Raw genomic sequence first — 14,777 nt, 5'->3', positions numbered from 1 at the left:
CCTCTCCCTCCCTTCTACTTTCTCTTGGGGGAGGGGGATCCCCCAGGTCTGCACCTCCCCCAGCCCTGCCTGCACATGGCTGCTTGGGGCAGGAAGGGTAGGTGCCCACATGCCCTCACCCCTCCCTGTGTGCCAGCTACGCCTGTCCCCATTAAGTACCATTGGGCATTTCTGTGGTGCCTGTCATTGCTTTGTCATACAGGGTTCTAGGTGGCTCCCCACCCTCAGAAGAGGAACACCTGCTCTGGCTCTTGCAAAAATGTGACACCTTGCTTGTCTGCTGAGTCCTGGGTCCTCCTATGTTAGTCACTGGCCTTCCTGGAGGGAGATGCTGTGCTATCCCTGGCTGTGTCACTGCGAGGGAACAGTGGGCAGGCTTCTCACTGGGCTTTTGAGGGGCCTCCCACGAGATGTGGATGTTAGCCATTTCTGCCTTCCCAGTCCACCTGCCAAATTACTTTCCCTGTTTCATCTAAAAATTGGCTTTAAAAATCAGACGTTGTAGTGTTTTCTCCCTCTCCCCCTCACTTAGGCACACCTTAAAGAACTCAGCTTCCTTTGCGTCCCCTGCCTTGGCTGGACAGGCTAGATCAATTCTAAGCTCTCTTCTAGTCTGATCCCCCCGGGCCCAGAATGCCAGGGCTGGTGCCCACTGCCATAGTACACCCTGAGATTAGATCCTGAGCAATCCACCCTTGGCCTCACAGCCCAACGAGGCTCCCATAAACTCTGTTGAAGGAAACACTCAGCTGTGGAGCAGGGAAGAGACTTGAACCAGGAGTCTGATTTTACAGCAGCGCCCACCGCTCCTGGCTTCTGGTCTTCCCGTGCCCCCGAGGTATGCACAGAGACTGTCATCCTGAGATCCTTTAGCCTGGTAGTTTTGGGGATCACAACATCCAGATCATTGTGTGACACAAAGCAAAGAGCTCTCAGCTCCTCAGGTGGCACCCTGACTTCCCCAGGTGTGAAGTGATCACCTAAGAGCATAGTAGTGCCAGCCCTTACCGTCCCTCACAGGGCTGCTATGAGGATGTGTATTCCAAATGCTTTGTGAAGCACATTCACACGCAGAGGTCCTCCTGCGGGTTGAGTCACTTCTTCTGGGTGACTGTCTCCATTTCCGGGGGTGGGAAGAGGAAGGGAACAGAGGAATCTACTTGGATCTGCCCATGCAGCTTCCCTTTGCCATCATCTGTGGGGAACTCCTCATCTTCCCCTCAGACCTGGGCCGCCCCAGGGCCACAGGCATTCATTTTACAAATAAGGAAACTGTAACCTGCTCAAGGGCCAGAAGTAGCAACCAGGGCTCTCTGAGTCTTACAAAGGTCTGGAGGTTCCTCACTACCTCGCCAGAGCAGGCCAGCCCCAACAGGCCTGTCCTCATCTCTGCTCAAGTGCCCCTCCCCGCAGCTCACAGCCCTGCTCATCACCTCTCCTCAGTTTCCCTGAGGAGTGAATGAAGTAAAAGACGATCCACATGTGAATGACAAATGCCCAAATGCTCTCTGTCCCTCTTCCTGGACCAAGGGACACACTTCTCTGATCAGCGCCACCTCCCTGCCCCAGCACTCTGGCCCTCACACCCTCTGATTAATGGTTCACAGGAAGTGAATGAAAAGGCTGAGCCTGTAAGTCAGCTCGATAGGCCCAGAGCCCAGGTGGAGGAGCAGCCTGGACTCTTCCTGGCCCCATGAATGGGCTTCACGCCCCTGTGGTGCCTTCACCCCTCTCCTGTCCAGGGGCTGCTCAGACCAGTCCTCTCTAAGCGCCTCCTGACCTTGTGAGGTCCTCTGTGGGAATCTCAGGACTCAGAGGTGGATGTGAATTCTCTGCCCTCTCTCTGCTTGAGGTTGGGGTTCGGCAGAGCTGCCAGAAGTTCAGGCCCCCCAGGCTGGATCAGCTCAAAGGACTTTACTCACAGTGGCTGCTTCATGGCTCCCAAATCTCAGCCATTCCCAGCTGCCCCACGCTGGCCCAGAGACACCATGAAATGAGCTGCTGGGCATCTTCCCCTTCAGCCCCACACCTTTCCACACCCATCCACCCTGGCTAGACTCACCCTCATGTCCCCCTCACAATAAGCTCTCCTGCCCCTGGTCCTTCCTCCTTCCTAGCTAATCCTTCTCAGGGTGTGGCAGTGGTCCTGGCATTTGGGCATTTGTCCGTCGCTCACACGTGGATCATCTTTTACTTCATTCACCCCGACAGGTCACACATAGGAGCTGAAAGCCAACCATGTTTCAGATACTGCACTCGGGCTGTGGAGTCTGAGCGCCTGCAATCAAAATCTGGCTCCAGCAGTCCTTTGTAAATGAGCCTAGAAAAACTATTTAATGTCTTTAAGCCTTGATTTCTTCATCTGTAATATACAAGGAACAGTAACAGTACCTAAGCACAGGGATGTTGTAATGGGGTAGTGCATAGAAAGAACTCCAAATAGTATCTGCAATTAAAAGCTCTTACCAGTTGTATTAGTAGTTCTGTTACTATTAGCCACTGATATTATTAAACACTGGGAATGCTATTAATAAGACTCAGTCTTTGCCTTCCTGGGGAGCTGGGGGAAAGATAGGTGAGAATTTATAATGTGAGGTATGAGTTGGTTAATAGGAAATGCAAAAGAGGAAGCCCCAAATCAGACTCCTGGCGTAGTAGAGGGAGGGTGTCAGGAAGACTTCCTGGAGGGGGATGCTTGAGCCTGGGCACTGGGAAGTAGAAAAGCAAGAGGTAGATATTTCTTGTCTAAAGAGGCCAGCACATGGAGGGAGCACGGCGGTGAGGGAGAGAAGTCTGCATCAGAGAACTAAGGGGACTTGGCCTGCCTGGCCTCCAGGTGGGCAGGGAACAATCCTCAAGGGCTTTGAGGGTGATGCTGAGATGTTTGGCCTTTCCCCACTGTTTGATCTTAATCAGGGAGCAACCTGGTTGAATTGGCACTTCCGAAAAATCACTGGTGACCCATTTGGAGAAAAGATGGGTGGGAAACTGATTAGGAGTTGTCTCAGTGAAAGCAGGGCCAAGGGGCCCAGAGAGGAGGAGGCAGTCTTAGGAAAATTCAGAGTTGGGCTGGACTATTGGGCCAAAGTCTAGGAAGATGGAGAAGGATGAGGTGGCAGCCAGGTTTTCCAGGTATGATGAGTGGATGTGTCCTCACTTACCAAGACAAGAGCAGAGATTCGGGAAGAAGAGCAAGTACTTTGAGAGGTGAGGAGAGGGGAGGAGTCCCATTTGGGCACACAGGGTATGAGGTGTCTAAGGTCCGCCCAGGGGAGCTGTCCATCGGGGGGTGCCTGCAACACACAGTTCTAGGGGTCACTGGTGTCACACAGGAGCAAGTGAAGTGAGAAGAGAAAAAACCCCCGGACAAATCCCGGGGGGACTCACCAGCACAAGGACAAAGAGCCTGGGCAGGGGACTAAGAAGAAGAGGGCAGAGTGGACAGGGAGGTAGGAGGACAACTAAGAGAGAAGTCACTTGAGCCCAGAGCACTGGTCAGTGCACACAGGGCTACAAACAGCACCTCGAAAGAGCAGGAAAGGTTGTCTGATGCCTGGTGTTGCAGAGTCCTGGGGACAGAGGGCAGACTGCAGGGGGCTGAGAGCGGGAGGGAGGCCAAGCAGTAGACAAGGAGCTTGGCCAAGAAATGCAGTTGAGAGAAAAGGGCAGGAACTTGGGGGGACACAGGGTTGAGGCTTGGAGGTGGGCACAGTATGTTAAAACGGTGAACTGTAACTGAGCACATATACCCTAAAAGAGCTGAGTGGGGACAGAGAGAGTAGAAAATTACAGGTGGGAGGACTGTGCTGGTAAATAAGATTCCAGAGAAAGAAGGACTCAGAAAGCAGGGGCACACAGGGAGAAGCGCCTCCAGCAGGGAAAGGTGCATTCCAAGGGCTTGTTCGTTTTTTTTTTTTGTTGTTGTTGTTTTTGTTTTTGTTTTTGTTTTTTAGCAGGATCATTAGGATCAAGGTCTTTGCTCACTGGCATTGTCACCCTCTCACCTACAGGTGTTTCCAAAACTCTTCCGGCAATCTTCCCAATTTTCCTTCCTCTTCTGTTTTTGAGATTCATTTCAGACCTGGCAGGTCTCACCCAAGGCAATGCCACTGCCAAAATTAAATACAAGGAAATCATAGAAAAGTGATCCAGACGGTGGGTTCTGTTTGCATTTAATGTGCATGAAGCGACTCTTCAGGATAAAAGAGAGCTCAGGTGCCCAGCAGGGCTCTAGGCTCCCTGTGGCTGCTTGTTTTGAGCAGTAGTCTGGGACCCTGATACTCCTTCCTACTTAAGTGCAGCACCCCCATCTCCCTGGAGACCCTGTCAGCTTGCCTTTCCCTCCTAGCACAGCACAGCACCTGCTGGGGAATGCCCTGTTGCTCAAGAGCTATTCAAGGCCCACATAGCACAAGGCTGTGACAGTTCATTGGCCTCCACACCTCCTCTCAGCCAAGCAACACCCCCAAGAAAAACCCAAGGGCAAGTGAGAAAACCAGTTGTGATCTGCCCAGTAAGCAGGTGGCAGGCAGCAGTCTGCCCCGCCTTCAGTGTCTCCTGGAGTCTCAGTATGGACAGGGAAGCAGCCACTCTGGCACCGGTTTCCTGAAGGTCCAGTCCATCCAGCTGTTGTGTGGGGAGCAGCCCAGGACCTGAAGGCAGCCACCATGGCCCAAGGTAGGGAAGGCCTGTGGGGCTGCCAAGTGCAGGACGAGGAGGACTGAGAGAGACTATGGGAAGTCAAGGGGAAAAGGGCGGATTCAGAGGTAGAAAGGAGTAAATACAGAACTGAGCCAGGACCTGCAAGAACCCCAGAAACCTCAGAAGTCTTGGTGGCCTGAAAGCCAGGAGACAGTGTGGAGGCTGGCAGGTAAACACAGCAAGCAGCCCAGGCTCCCACAGCCTGGTGGGATGGGACAAGGCCAGGGACTTGGGGGTCAGGGTCTGCCACTAGCTGACCCTTTGACAGAAGGCAGGTCATGTCTCTTTGAAGTCCCACAGACATGCCTGCAAAATGAAGGGTTAGACCAGATAATCCTGATGTCTTCCTGCTTAGCTCTGAAGTTCTCTGAATCACCATATGGGAAAGAGTGGGGGGAGAAGAGAAGGTATGTGTTTGTCTTAGCTAATCTTCCCACCACCAAGTTTCTCTCTCTATCATCTCTCTCTGGAAAGAGCTGCTATGAAGATTAAATGGTTAGTTGAAACTATTTTATTTATAGAAATTAAATTTAAATTTGCTCTATAAATGTAACAGCTTCACCTTCCTTGACTAGCTTTTGTGTTTAAATTTTTATTTTAAACATTTTATAACTTTTAATTACACAAGAAATACATGATTACATAGTTGGAGTAAAATAAATAAAAAATTACAGATTATGCTATAATTCCCTGACTGCCATCCCCAGCTGTAGCCTCATCTCCAGAGTAACTGCTGATACCTGCCTTTGATCTGCATATTTACATTCAAATAATGAATGTCGATGAAATGGGTAGCTTAGTACATGTGATTTTTCTAGGTATACCCATGGTACCATCATATTGTGTATATGATTTTCTTGATTTTTTTCGTTTGACACTATGTTCTGGAGCTCTATCCATGCCTGTCAGTACCTACGGCTCTACCTCAACATTTTCCATAGTTTGGGTGCACACAATTTATTTAGCCAATCCCCTATTGATGGTCATTTAGGTAGTTTTCAATTTTTCAGTTATGTAAGCAATATTGCAAAGAACATTCTTACCCACGTATATATGAACTCATGTGGGACTGTCTCTTAGGACAATTATGACGATCACTTACTTTAAAACTTCTCCCTATGATCTCCTTTCTATTTCCCTAATCATTTTACCCCACTTCCCTTTCACCTCAAGGCTCAGTACTAAATGAACCTCCCATTTGAATAGCTGGTGTCTGGGCTGAGGGATCGTCCCTGTCATAGGCAGAGATTAAGATGCCTGTGGTGTCTCCAGAGCATGAGACTCTGCCCTAGTGCTTGCTGTCAGGCAGCTGCTGCCACACCTGTTAAACAGTCTGGGTCGTGTGCCCAACCTGAACTGGAGCCAGTTAGTCAATTGGTCTCCCAAAGGGATGATCTTCTTTTTCCATTATTAAGAAAAAGCTGAGTGCTCTCCCAACTGGCAGCGAGTCAGGATACTCTTCTGGCAATGAGTGAAAGCCAGTGATGGGTGGCAGCTGTTGGGTGCTGGGAAGAGTGTTGGACCTGAGTCAGGAATCCTGGTTTAATTTTAGAGAAGACTCTACCTTTCTCATCCCCACATGTGAATAACATTATATTTCGTCCTTCCAAAGTTATGATGAGAATTAAATGAGACAACTATCTTAGAGTGCCTAGAACAGTGCAATAGCAGACAGACTCTCAGCAAAGTGTTGATTTGATCTGAAACAAGGATGGGTGAATTTGCAGAAGAGAGAGAACTCTGTTACCTAGCAAGCCTTTCTTAATATCTGCAGTGTGTTGATCTTTATGCTTTTATTGATTTTGTAATAATATTCATAATAAACTATATTATGAAAAAGATGTGTGTGATTCAGGTTTTGTATAAACATATGTTTTCATTTCTCTTGGGTACATACCTAGGGATAGAATTGTTAGGTTATATGATAACAGTGATCAAAAGAATTTAAAGATGTTTAAGAAGACAAATTTTGATATTTATTAGGATATTTTGATGCAGTTGATTTGGTTGCTATTTGTTTATAACAGCTTTATTGAGACACAATTCCTACACCATAAAGTTTGTGCATTTGAAGTCCATAATTCAGTGGGTTTTAATATATTCACAAAGTTTTGCAAACATTACCATCATCTAGATCTGTAACATTTCTTTTCTTTTTTTTTTTTTTTGATCTGTAACATTTCATCCCTCAAAAAGAATTAGCAGTCAAGTCTCACTCCACCTTCCTCCAGCCCCTGGCAACACTAAATCTCCTTTCTGTCTCTCTGGATTTGCCTATTCTGGACATTTCATATGAATATAATCATACAATATGTGCCCGGTTGTGGGTGACTTCTTTCACTTGGCATAAATGTTTTCATCCATGTTGTAGCATGCTCAGTGTTGCTTTTTATGGCCAAATGATATTCCATTGTATGGATAAACCAGTTGATGAGCATTTATGTTCTTTCCACTTTTTGGCTGTTAGGAATAACATTGCTATCAAGATTCACATTTTGTGCAAAACATGTTTTCATTTATCTTAGGTATATACTTAGGGATGGAATTGTTAGGTCAAGTGGTAACTCTATGTGTAACATTTTGAGGAAAAGTCTTCCAAAGTGCTGCGCCTTTTTACAGTCCCACCAACGATATATGAGGGTTTTGCTCTTCCCCACATTCTCACTAACATTGGTTATTGTCTGCCTTTGGATGTGGATGTGATATCTCATTTGCATTTCTCTCATGACTAATGATGTTGAGAATCTCTTCATGTGCTTTTTGACATGCCTTCTCTGCATAAATGTCTATTCAGATCAGTTGCCCATTTTTTATTTATTTGTCTTTTTATTATAAAGTTGTATGAGATTTTAAAAAATATTCTTCACATAAGTCCCTTATTAGATTCATGGTTTACACTATGTCCCCATATTCTGTGGGTTATATTTTCACCTTCTTGATGTTATTAATTGTCATGAAGTTCTATGTACCTGTGTTTTTCTTTTCTTGCTTGTGCTTCTGTTGTCATATCTTGGTGTCCAAAATCACCGAGATTTACCCCTGTGTTTTCTTTTCTGAGTTTTGTAGTTTTAGCTCTTCTGTTGATGTCTTTGGTCCATTTTGAGTTAATTTTTATATGCTACATATGTTGTAAAGTAGGCATCCAACTTCATTCTTCTGCATGTGGATATTCACTTGACCCAACATGATGTTTTGAAAAGACCATTCTTTCCCCCATCAAATTGTCTTGGTACTCTTGTCAAAGATTAGTTGAAATGTAAGATCTTATTTCTGGACTCTCATTTCTGTTCCACTGAGCAGTATGCCTATTCGTATACTTCTACCCATTGCCTTGATTACTGTAGCTTTGCAGCAAATCTTAAAATAGGGAGGCGTGAACCCTCTAAATTTGTTTTTCTTTGTCAAGATTGTTTTGGCTACTATAGATCCCTTATATTTCCATATGAATTCTAGGATCCAGTTGTCGATTTATGCAAAGTGGCAATTGGGATTTTGATAGGAATTGTGTTGCATCTGTAGATTAATTTGTCATATTAATGATATTGTCTTCCAATCTATGAACAGTGAATGTCATTTCATTTATTTAGGTCTTCTTTAATTTTTCAGCAATATTTTGTGTTTTTTTTGCAGTCCGGGTTTTGCACTTCTTTTGGGAAATTTATTCCTAAGTATTTCCTTCTTTTTGATGCTATTATAAAATGGAATAATTTTCTTAATTTTATTTTCAGATATTCATTGCAAGTATATAGTAATATAGTTGATTTTTTATATTGATATTATATCCTATAACCTTGCTGAATCTTATCAATTCTAATTTTTTGGTGAATACCTTAGGATTTTCTACATACAAGATCTTTGCTGTTTTTTGTTGTTGTTTTTGTTTGTTTGTTTTTTTGGAGCCAGAGTCTTGCTCTGTCATCTAGACTAGAATGCAGTGGTGTCACCATGGTTTACGGCCACCTCAAGCTCCTGGGCTCAAGCAAACCTCCCTCCGCAGCCTCCTAAGAGGCTTGGACTACAGGTGCATGCCACCACACCCAGCTAACTTTTTTTATTTTTTTTGAGACAAAGTCTCACTATGTCGCCCTTGATAGAGTGTCATGGCGTCACAGCTCACAGCAAACTCAAACTCTTGGACTTAACCAATTCTCTTGCTTCAGCCTCCCAAGTAGCTGGGACTACAAGCGCCTGCCACAAAGCCTGGCTATTTTTTGTTGTTGTTATTGTTGTTTAGCAGGCCCAGGCCACGTTTGAACCCACCAGCCCCGGTGTATGTGGCTGGAGCCCTAACCACTGAGATTAGGGCTGAGCTCTAGCTAACTTTCCATTTTTTGTAGAGACAGGGTCTTGCTCTTGCTTAGGCTGATTTCAAACTCCTGACCCTCCTGGCTCAGCCTCCCAGAGTGCCAGGATCACAGGCACGAGCTATCACGCCTGTCCTTATGTACAAGATCTTTGTGTAAAGATAATTTTACTTTTTTTCAATCTGGATGTCTTTGATTTTTTTTTCTTTTTTCTTTTGGCCTAATATGTGTAGCCTTGGCTGGAACTGTCTAGTACAATGATGAATAGATATGGGCAGAGCAGACATCCTTGTCTTGTTTCTTATCAAGTATGGTCTTTGTTGTGGGTTTTTCATAGATATCCTTTATCAGGTTGAGGAAGTTTTCCTTCTACTGTTAGTTCGTTGAGCATTTTTACTATGAAAGAGTATTAAATTTTGTCAACTGCCTTTGTTCATTGTTTAAAACTCTAAATACAGCCAAGACAAACCAGCTAAGTCTCTACTTATTGGCTTATATCTAGTGGTGAAAGACAAATTTAAAAGTAACAAAGAGGGGCAGCACCTGTGGCTCAAAGGAGTAGGGCCCTGCCCTGTGTACTGGAGGCGGTGGGTTCAAACCCAGCCCTGGCCAAAAACTGCAACAACAACAAAAATAAAATAAAATAAAAAATAAAAGTAACAAAGAGGCCTCTTTGCCTACTTGCTCTGGCAACAGAGGCCTGTTCTCTGTCTAGGTGAATGTATCCAGCTTTGTAAGCTTACTTATTCTATATGCCTATCTTTCTCTTCCTCAATAAACTTTGTTCCATGCTTGCCTTAAAAAAATAAGAGTAACAAAGACAAACATTTGAATATCTCAGGCTGAGCCTAAATCTAGGAGAAATCTGTTGATAGAAATGAACACAAGAGCATGACATGCAAGTTAACTTGTCAGTCAAGTAGTAAAGATTTTCTATGAGAGATTCAATTAGGTTCTGCAGATGAGTGGAGGTGGGAAGAAGGGTGAGCCAATTGCGGCAGGCTTCATGAAGGATGAGGGTCTTAGAGGAAAGATAGGATCTCGTTAGATAGTAAGGAACCACTGTGAGTTGAGGCTACCGCAGGAACAAAATGCACAGAAGGTAAGGGTATCATTTGCTTGGGGACAGATCGTCTACAGGAAAGGGCCCATCCTGGGAGTGGTGAGAAGTAAGAATGCAAGAATAAGTTAAGGACTGATATAAGTTTCAGAGTAAAGAATGTGCCTTTTTAATAGTAATGTAAGATATCTCCGAACTTTAGGAGCAAAAGGATGGCATGATCACATTTTCTTGAGAAAAGGTAATCTGATGATGCATTAAGGGTGGGTCGTGGGGAGAGAGAGTGAAGGCCGGAGACTTTATGGGAACTATTACAGTCACTAGGTATGAGGTGAGCAGGTTAGATTCAGGTGAACATGGAAAGGGACAGATGGATACCAGACACATTTTAATTGCAGGAATGAAGGGACTTGGTGACACACAAATGAATGTAGGCTAAGGAGATGGGTGAACCAGTTGTCATTTAAAGGCTGTGAGTTCACTAGATGACTGGGGACCATGGCAGGATCATGTCAAACATGAAAGAGTAAGAAATAGGGCCCTTCTGGGAGAGGCACCCTTAGAGAACAGTGAGGTCAGTCTGTGTCTTAGCAGAAGCTCCTAAGGGCTGGGAATGGAACTTTCTTTGTCTGTTGTCTCCCTCCAGGCTCCCAGGGCATTGGACACATGGCATTAGTTGTGGTCAGAGAGCCAGAAAATTGCTAAAGGAAAGGGAGCTAACTCAGGGGCAGCCAACCTGGGGACAGCTAACCCAGGGACAGTTGATGCAGCTCCCAGGTCTGGAGGCTGGAACAGGGGCGGTGAGACTATTGACACCAAGGAAGTGGTTGCTAGGGTGAGTCTGAAGATATGCTAGGCTGAAGGGAGCAATCAGACCTGGCCAGGTCTACAAAAGGAGTCGGACAGAGGCAGAAAACCATGTACCCAAAGATGGTGCAAGGGCGAGGGGGACAGTCAGAGAAGTAGGGGAGGAAGGGAGGAAGAAAGCAAGGAAGGAAGAAAGAGGAACTTGCGTGCATGGAACCTCACTTCATCCTCATACTAATCCTGCTAGGTTGGCATTATGGACTCTAATTTTATTGATGTAAGAACTGAAGCTCAAAGAGATTGAATTGCTTTCTCAAGTTTGCACAATTAGTAAGTGGAAGATAGGATCGGATCCAAACCCTGAGTCTGCCTCTGGCTGCCTCATTGCAGAGTTAGAGGTGGCCTTCACAGACTTCCAGACCTCCAGGAACAACGTGCAGCACCACACAGAAGAGATAAGCATCTACCGCCTCATCATTCGCCGGGGCCAGATCTTCACCATCACCCTGCACTTCAGTAACCGCGGCTTCCAGCCAGGCCTGGACAATATCATCTTTGTGATTGAGACTGGTGAGGACCCAGCTGGCTCACAGGGCTATGTGTATGTGTGTGGAGATGTGTCTGTGTGTGTTGGGGGGTCTTTGGGAAGGGCTGGGAGGTCACCCCAGAGGGACTCAGCTCTACTTCCTTCCCAGGATCCCTGCCTGACCTGGCCAAGGGGACTCGGGCCGTGTTCAGCCTGGCAGACCGTGCTGGCACCAGCCCCTGGATCGCCTCTCTAGAAACCAATGGGGCCACCTCCTTGGAGGTGAGCCTGTGTGCACCTCCCACTGCGGCTGTGGGCCGGTACCTCCTGAAAATTCACATTGACCCCTTCCAGGGCCCTGTCACAGCCTACCAGCTCGGGGAGTTCATCCTGCTCTTCAATCCCTGGTGCCCAGGTAAGGCACAGTCCCCATGAGGAGGTCCCTCCTCTCTATCAGTGCTTCCAGAGAAACAGGCTCAGTGGTTTCTAGACCCTGCTCCCTGTCTACCCATAAACCTCCCCAATCTCATATGCTCAGCACCACCCTCAACCAGGGCAGGGAGACCTCACTATTTATTTGCTTACTTAGAATTTTCCAATTTTGAACCAAATCATCTTTACTTAAACAGAAAACTATTACACCAATTAATTTTGACCACTGTTGACATCTACCTTTATCATACATTTTTAAGTTAACTTGAGTTTTTCATTATACTAGTAGTTAATGCACTACATCGAATATTTGTGGAATAAAGTAAAAGTAAAACCAAAAAAGAAAACCAAAAGAAAAGAAAAGGAAAGAATAGAAAAGAAAAGGAGAAGGCAAAAAAGAAAACCTCCCAAGATCCAAGTTTCATTCTCCACGGGAATAAGACATGTTAACATTTTCTTGTGAAGCCTTATGAAAGTGTTTTATGCTTAATCAAATAAGTGTGTGTGTGTCTGTGTGTACGTGTGTCAGTCTACAATGCATTGCACAAGTAGGATTATGTCATACATACTAGTTTCCAATTTGCTTTGTTTTTTTGAGACAGAGTCTCATTTTGTCGCCCTCGGTAGAGTGCTATGGCGTCCCAGCTCACAGCAACCTCCAGCTCTTGGGCTTAGGAGATTCTCTTGCCTCAGCCTCCCGAGTAGCTGGGACTACAGGGTCCTGCCACAATGCCCAACTATTTTTTTGTTGCAGTTTGGCCTGGCTGGGCTCGAACCCGCCACCCTTGGTATATGGGGCTGGTGCCCTACTCATTGACCCACAGGCGCCACCCTCCATTTAGCGTTTTTAATATAACAATTTAACTTTGAACATATTTTCCTATCAGAATATTCATCTTAACTGTTACAATTATGCCACTGTTTGGATGCATCAGATGTTTTTAACTAGTCCCCTATTTTTGGCTGTCTTTAGTATTTTTCTTCTACAAACAAAGCCAGAGTGAATATCCCACCTTACCAGTCTCACAAACCCTGTCCTCTAAACCTTCGGGGCAAAACTAAGCGCAAACCAGGAGAGAGTTGGAAGGACAGAAGAAGTCAGGAATAGGGATGGGTCTGCTGTGCCTTTCCCCAAAAGCCAGACTCAACCCACTTTTGCTTCTGACTTAGGGTATGATCTCCTTCCTGTCCCCGGACTCCTTCTAATTCTTCCTCAGTCTTATCCCTCCCCGTGTGAGAAGGCCTGCTGGGTCACTTTAGGACCCAGAACCTGGCTGGGTTCTAAAACGTCTCATCACCCACCTCTCCTTGTTGCTGAATGGCTCAGCGTTCTCATCAACCAGCCAGGTGAAAAGGCCGTGCCACTGGATGAAGAAGGGCCAGTTGTCTGTCTTCTCTCTGTCTCTGCCTCTGTCTCTCTCTTACATACATACATAGGCACCCCTCCTGCCCTTTAAGACTGGGTTTCAGACTTGCACTGAGGGCCTTGAAATGTGGGGAGGAAAGTGTTAACTGCTGGGGCTTCTCTTCTGAGGTTGCCCTGTACCCAGGTCCTGGGGAGACCCAATGCTGGGGCTAAAGGTGGTATAAGTTAGGATCAGCGCTGTCCCAACACCGTGACTGGTAGGAAGATCACCCTGCCCAGTGGGAAGACTGCCTTGTAGCTTAGGCCACTGCTGACCCTGGCTAGGAGGAGGGATGGGTGTGGTGCTGACCCTGGCTAGGAGGAGGGATGGGTGTGGTCTCAACTCTGAACCTGAGCTTCTCCCCACACAGGTCCAAACCCCCAAACACATCTCAGCAAGGAATCCTCCTGCATCAGGAGCCTGACAGGCTGTGTCTGAGGCTGGCTCTGAGGAGGAGGAGGGCCCTTTTCCTCAGGGTCTGTCAGAGCTTCTAGACCAGGGGTCCTCAAACTGCGGCCCACGGGCCACATGAGGTGGTGTGATTGTATTTGTTCCCGTTTTGTTTTTTTACTTCAAAATAAGATACATGCCGTGTGCATAGGAATTTGTTCATAGTTTTTGTTTTAAAGTATAGTCTGGCCCTCCAACGGTCTGAGGACAGTGAACTGGCCCCCTGTTTAAAAAGTTTGAGGATGCCTGTGGGACACTGCAAAGAGGACATCTATTCCTAAGTCCTTTTGTTTGTTCTCTACTTTAAGTAGATTTGTTTTAATATAAAAATAGCACATGTTCGGGCGGCGCCTGTGGCTCAGTCGGTAAGGCGCCAGCCCCATATACCGAGGGTGGCGGGTTCAAACCCCGCCCTGGTCAAACTGCAACCAAAAAATAGCCGGGCGTTGTGGCGGGCGCCTGTAGTCCCAGCTACTCGGGAGGCTGAGGCAAGAGAATCGCTTAAGCCCAGGAGTTGGAGGTTGCTGTGAGCTGTGTGATGCCACGGCACTCTACCAAGGGCCATAAAGTGAGACTCTGTCTCTACAAAAACAAAAACAAAAACAAACAAACAAAAAAAAAATAGCACATGTTCATTTGAGAAAATCTAGAGAATACCAATAGGCAAAAAGTGTAATTACAATTAATATCTTTTGGAGTAAGCTTCAGAATCTTCAGTTAATATACATACGTATATATTTGGCATATGAAAATTTATTAATATTGTGTTTTCATCATCAAAATTTATGATCTTGGTTGTTCCTTCCAAAAAATATGGAACGCTTCACGAATTTGCATGTCATTCTTCTGGGGAGCCATGCTAACCTCTATCATTCCAATTTTAATATATCTGCTGCCAAAGTGAGTGCCCTATACACATATACTTTTAAGAAAAGTCATTTCATGGCATACACATTGTTTTGTAACCTATTTAAATTTCATAAATCACATGTGGATTCCCAAGTCCATATATACGATTTTGCTGCCTTATGCTAATATTAATATATATGAAATTCCGTGGTGGAGGTGCACAGAAGTTATTTAACCAGTCC

General features: G+C 45.7%; 1 protein-coding gene and 1 pseudogene across 1 annotated transcript in view; one reads left to right on the top strand and one right to left on the bottom strand.

Annotated features, from left to right (window-relative positions):
* The first annotated feature begins 4,538 nt into the window (after positions 1-4,538).
* The window catches only part of TGM5 (transglutaminase 5), a 37,769-nt gene continuing 27,530 nt past the window's right edge, over positions 4,539-14,777 (top strand). The window contains exons 1-3 of the mRNA XM_053594474.1: positions 4,539-4,677; positions 11,263-11,442; positions 11,568-11,813. Of these exons, the coding sequence (XP_053450449.1) occupies positions 4,668-4,677; positions 11,263-11,442; positions 11,568-11,813 (436 nt within the window). The 5' untranslated portion in view covers positions 4,539-4,667. The remainder of the gene's footprint in view (positions 4,678-11,262; positions 11,443-11,567; positions 11,814-14,777) is intronic.
* LOC128589439 (uncharacterized) lies at positions 14,494-14,590 on the bottom strand (annotated as a pseudogene).

This window comes from Nycticebus coucang, chromosome 6, assembly GCF_027406575.1.
Source record: "Nycticebus coucang isolate mNycCou1 chromosome 6, mNycCou1.pri, whole genome shotgun sequence".
Lineage (NCBI taxonomy): Eukaryota > Metazoa > Chordata > Mammalia > Primates > Lorisidae > Nycticebus > Nycticebus coucang.
The sequence above is the reverse complement of the archived record's forward strand: the minus strand, read 5'-3'. Positions and strand labels throughout refer to the sequence as shown.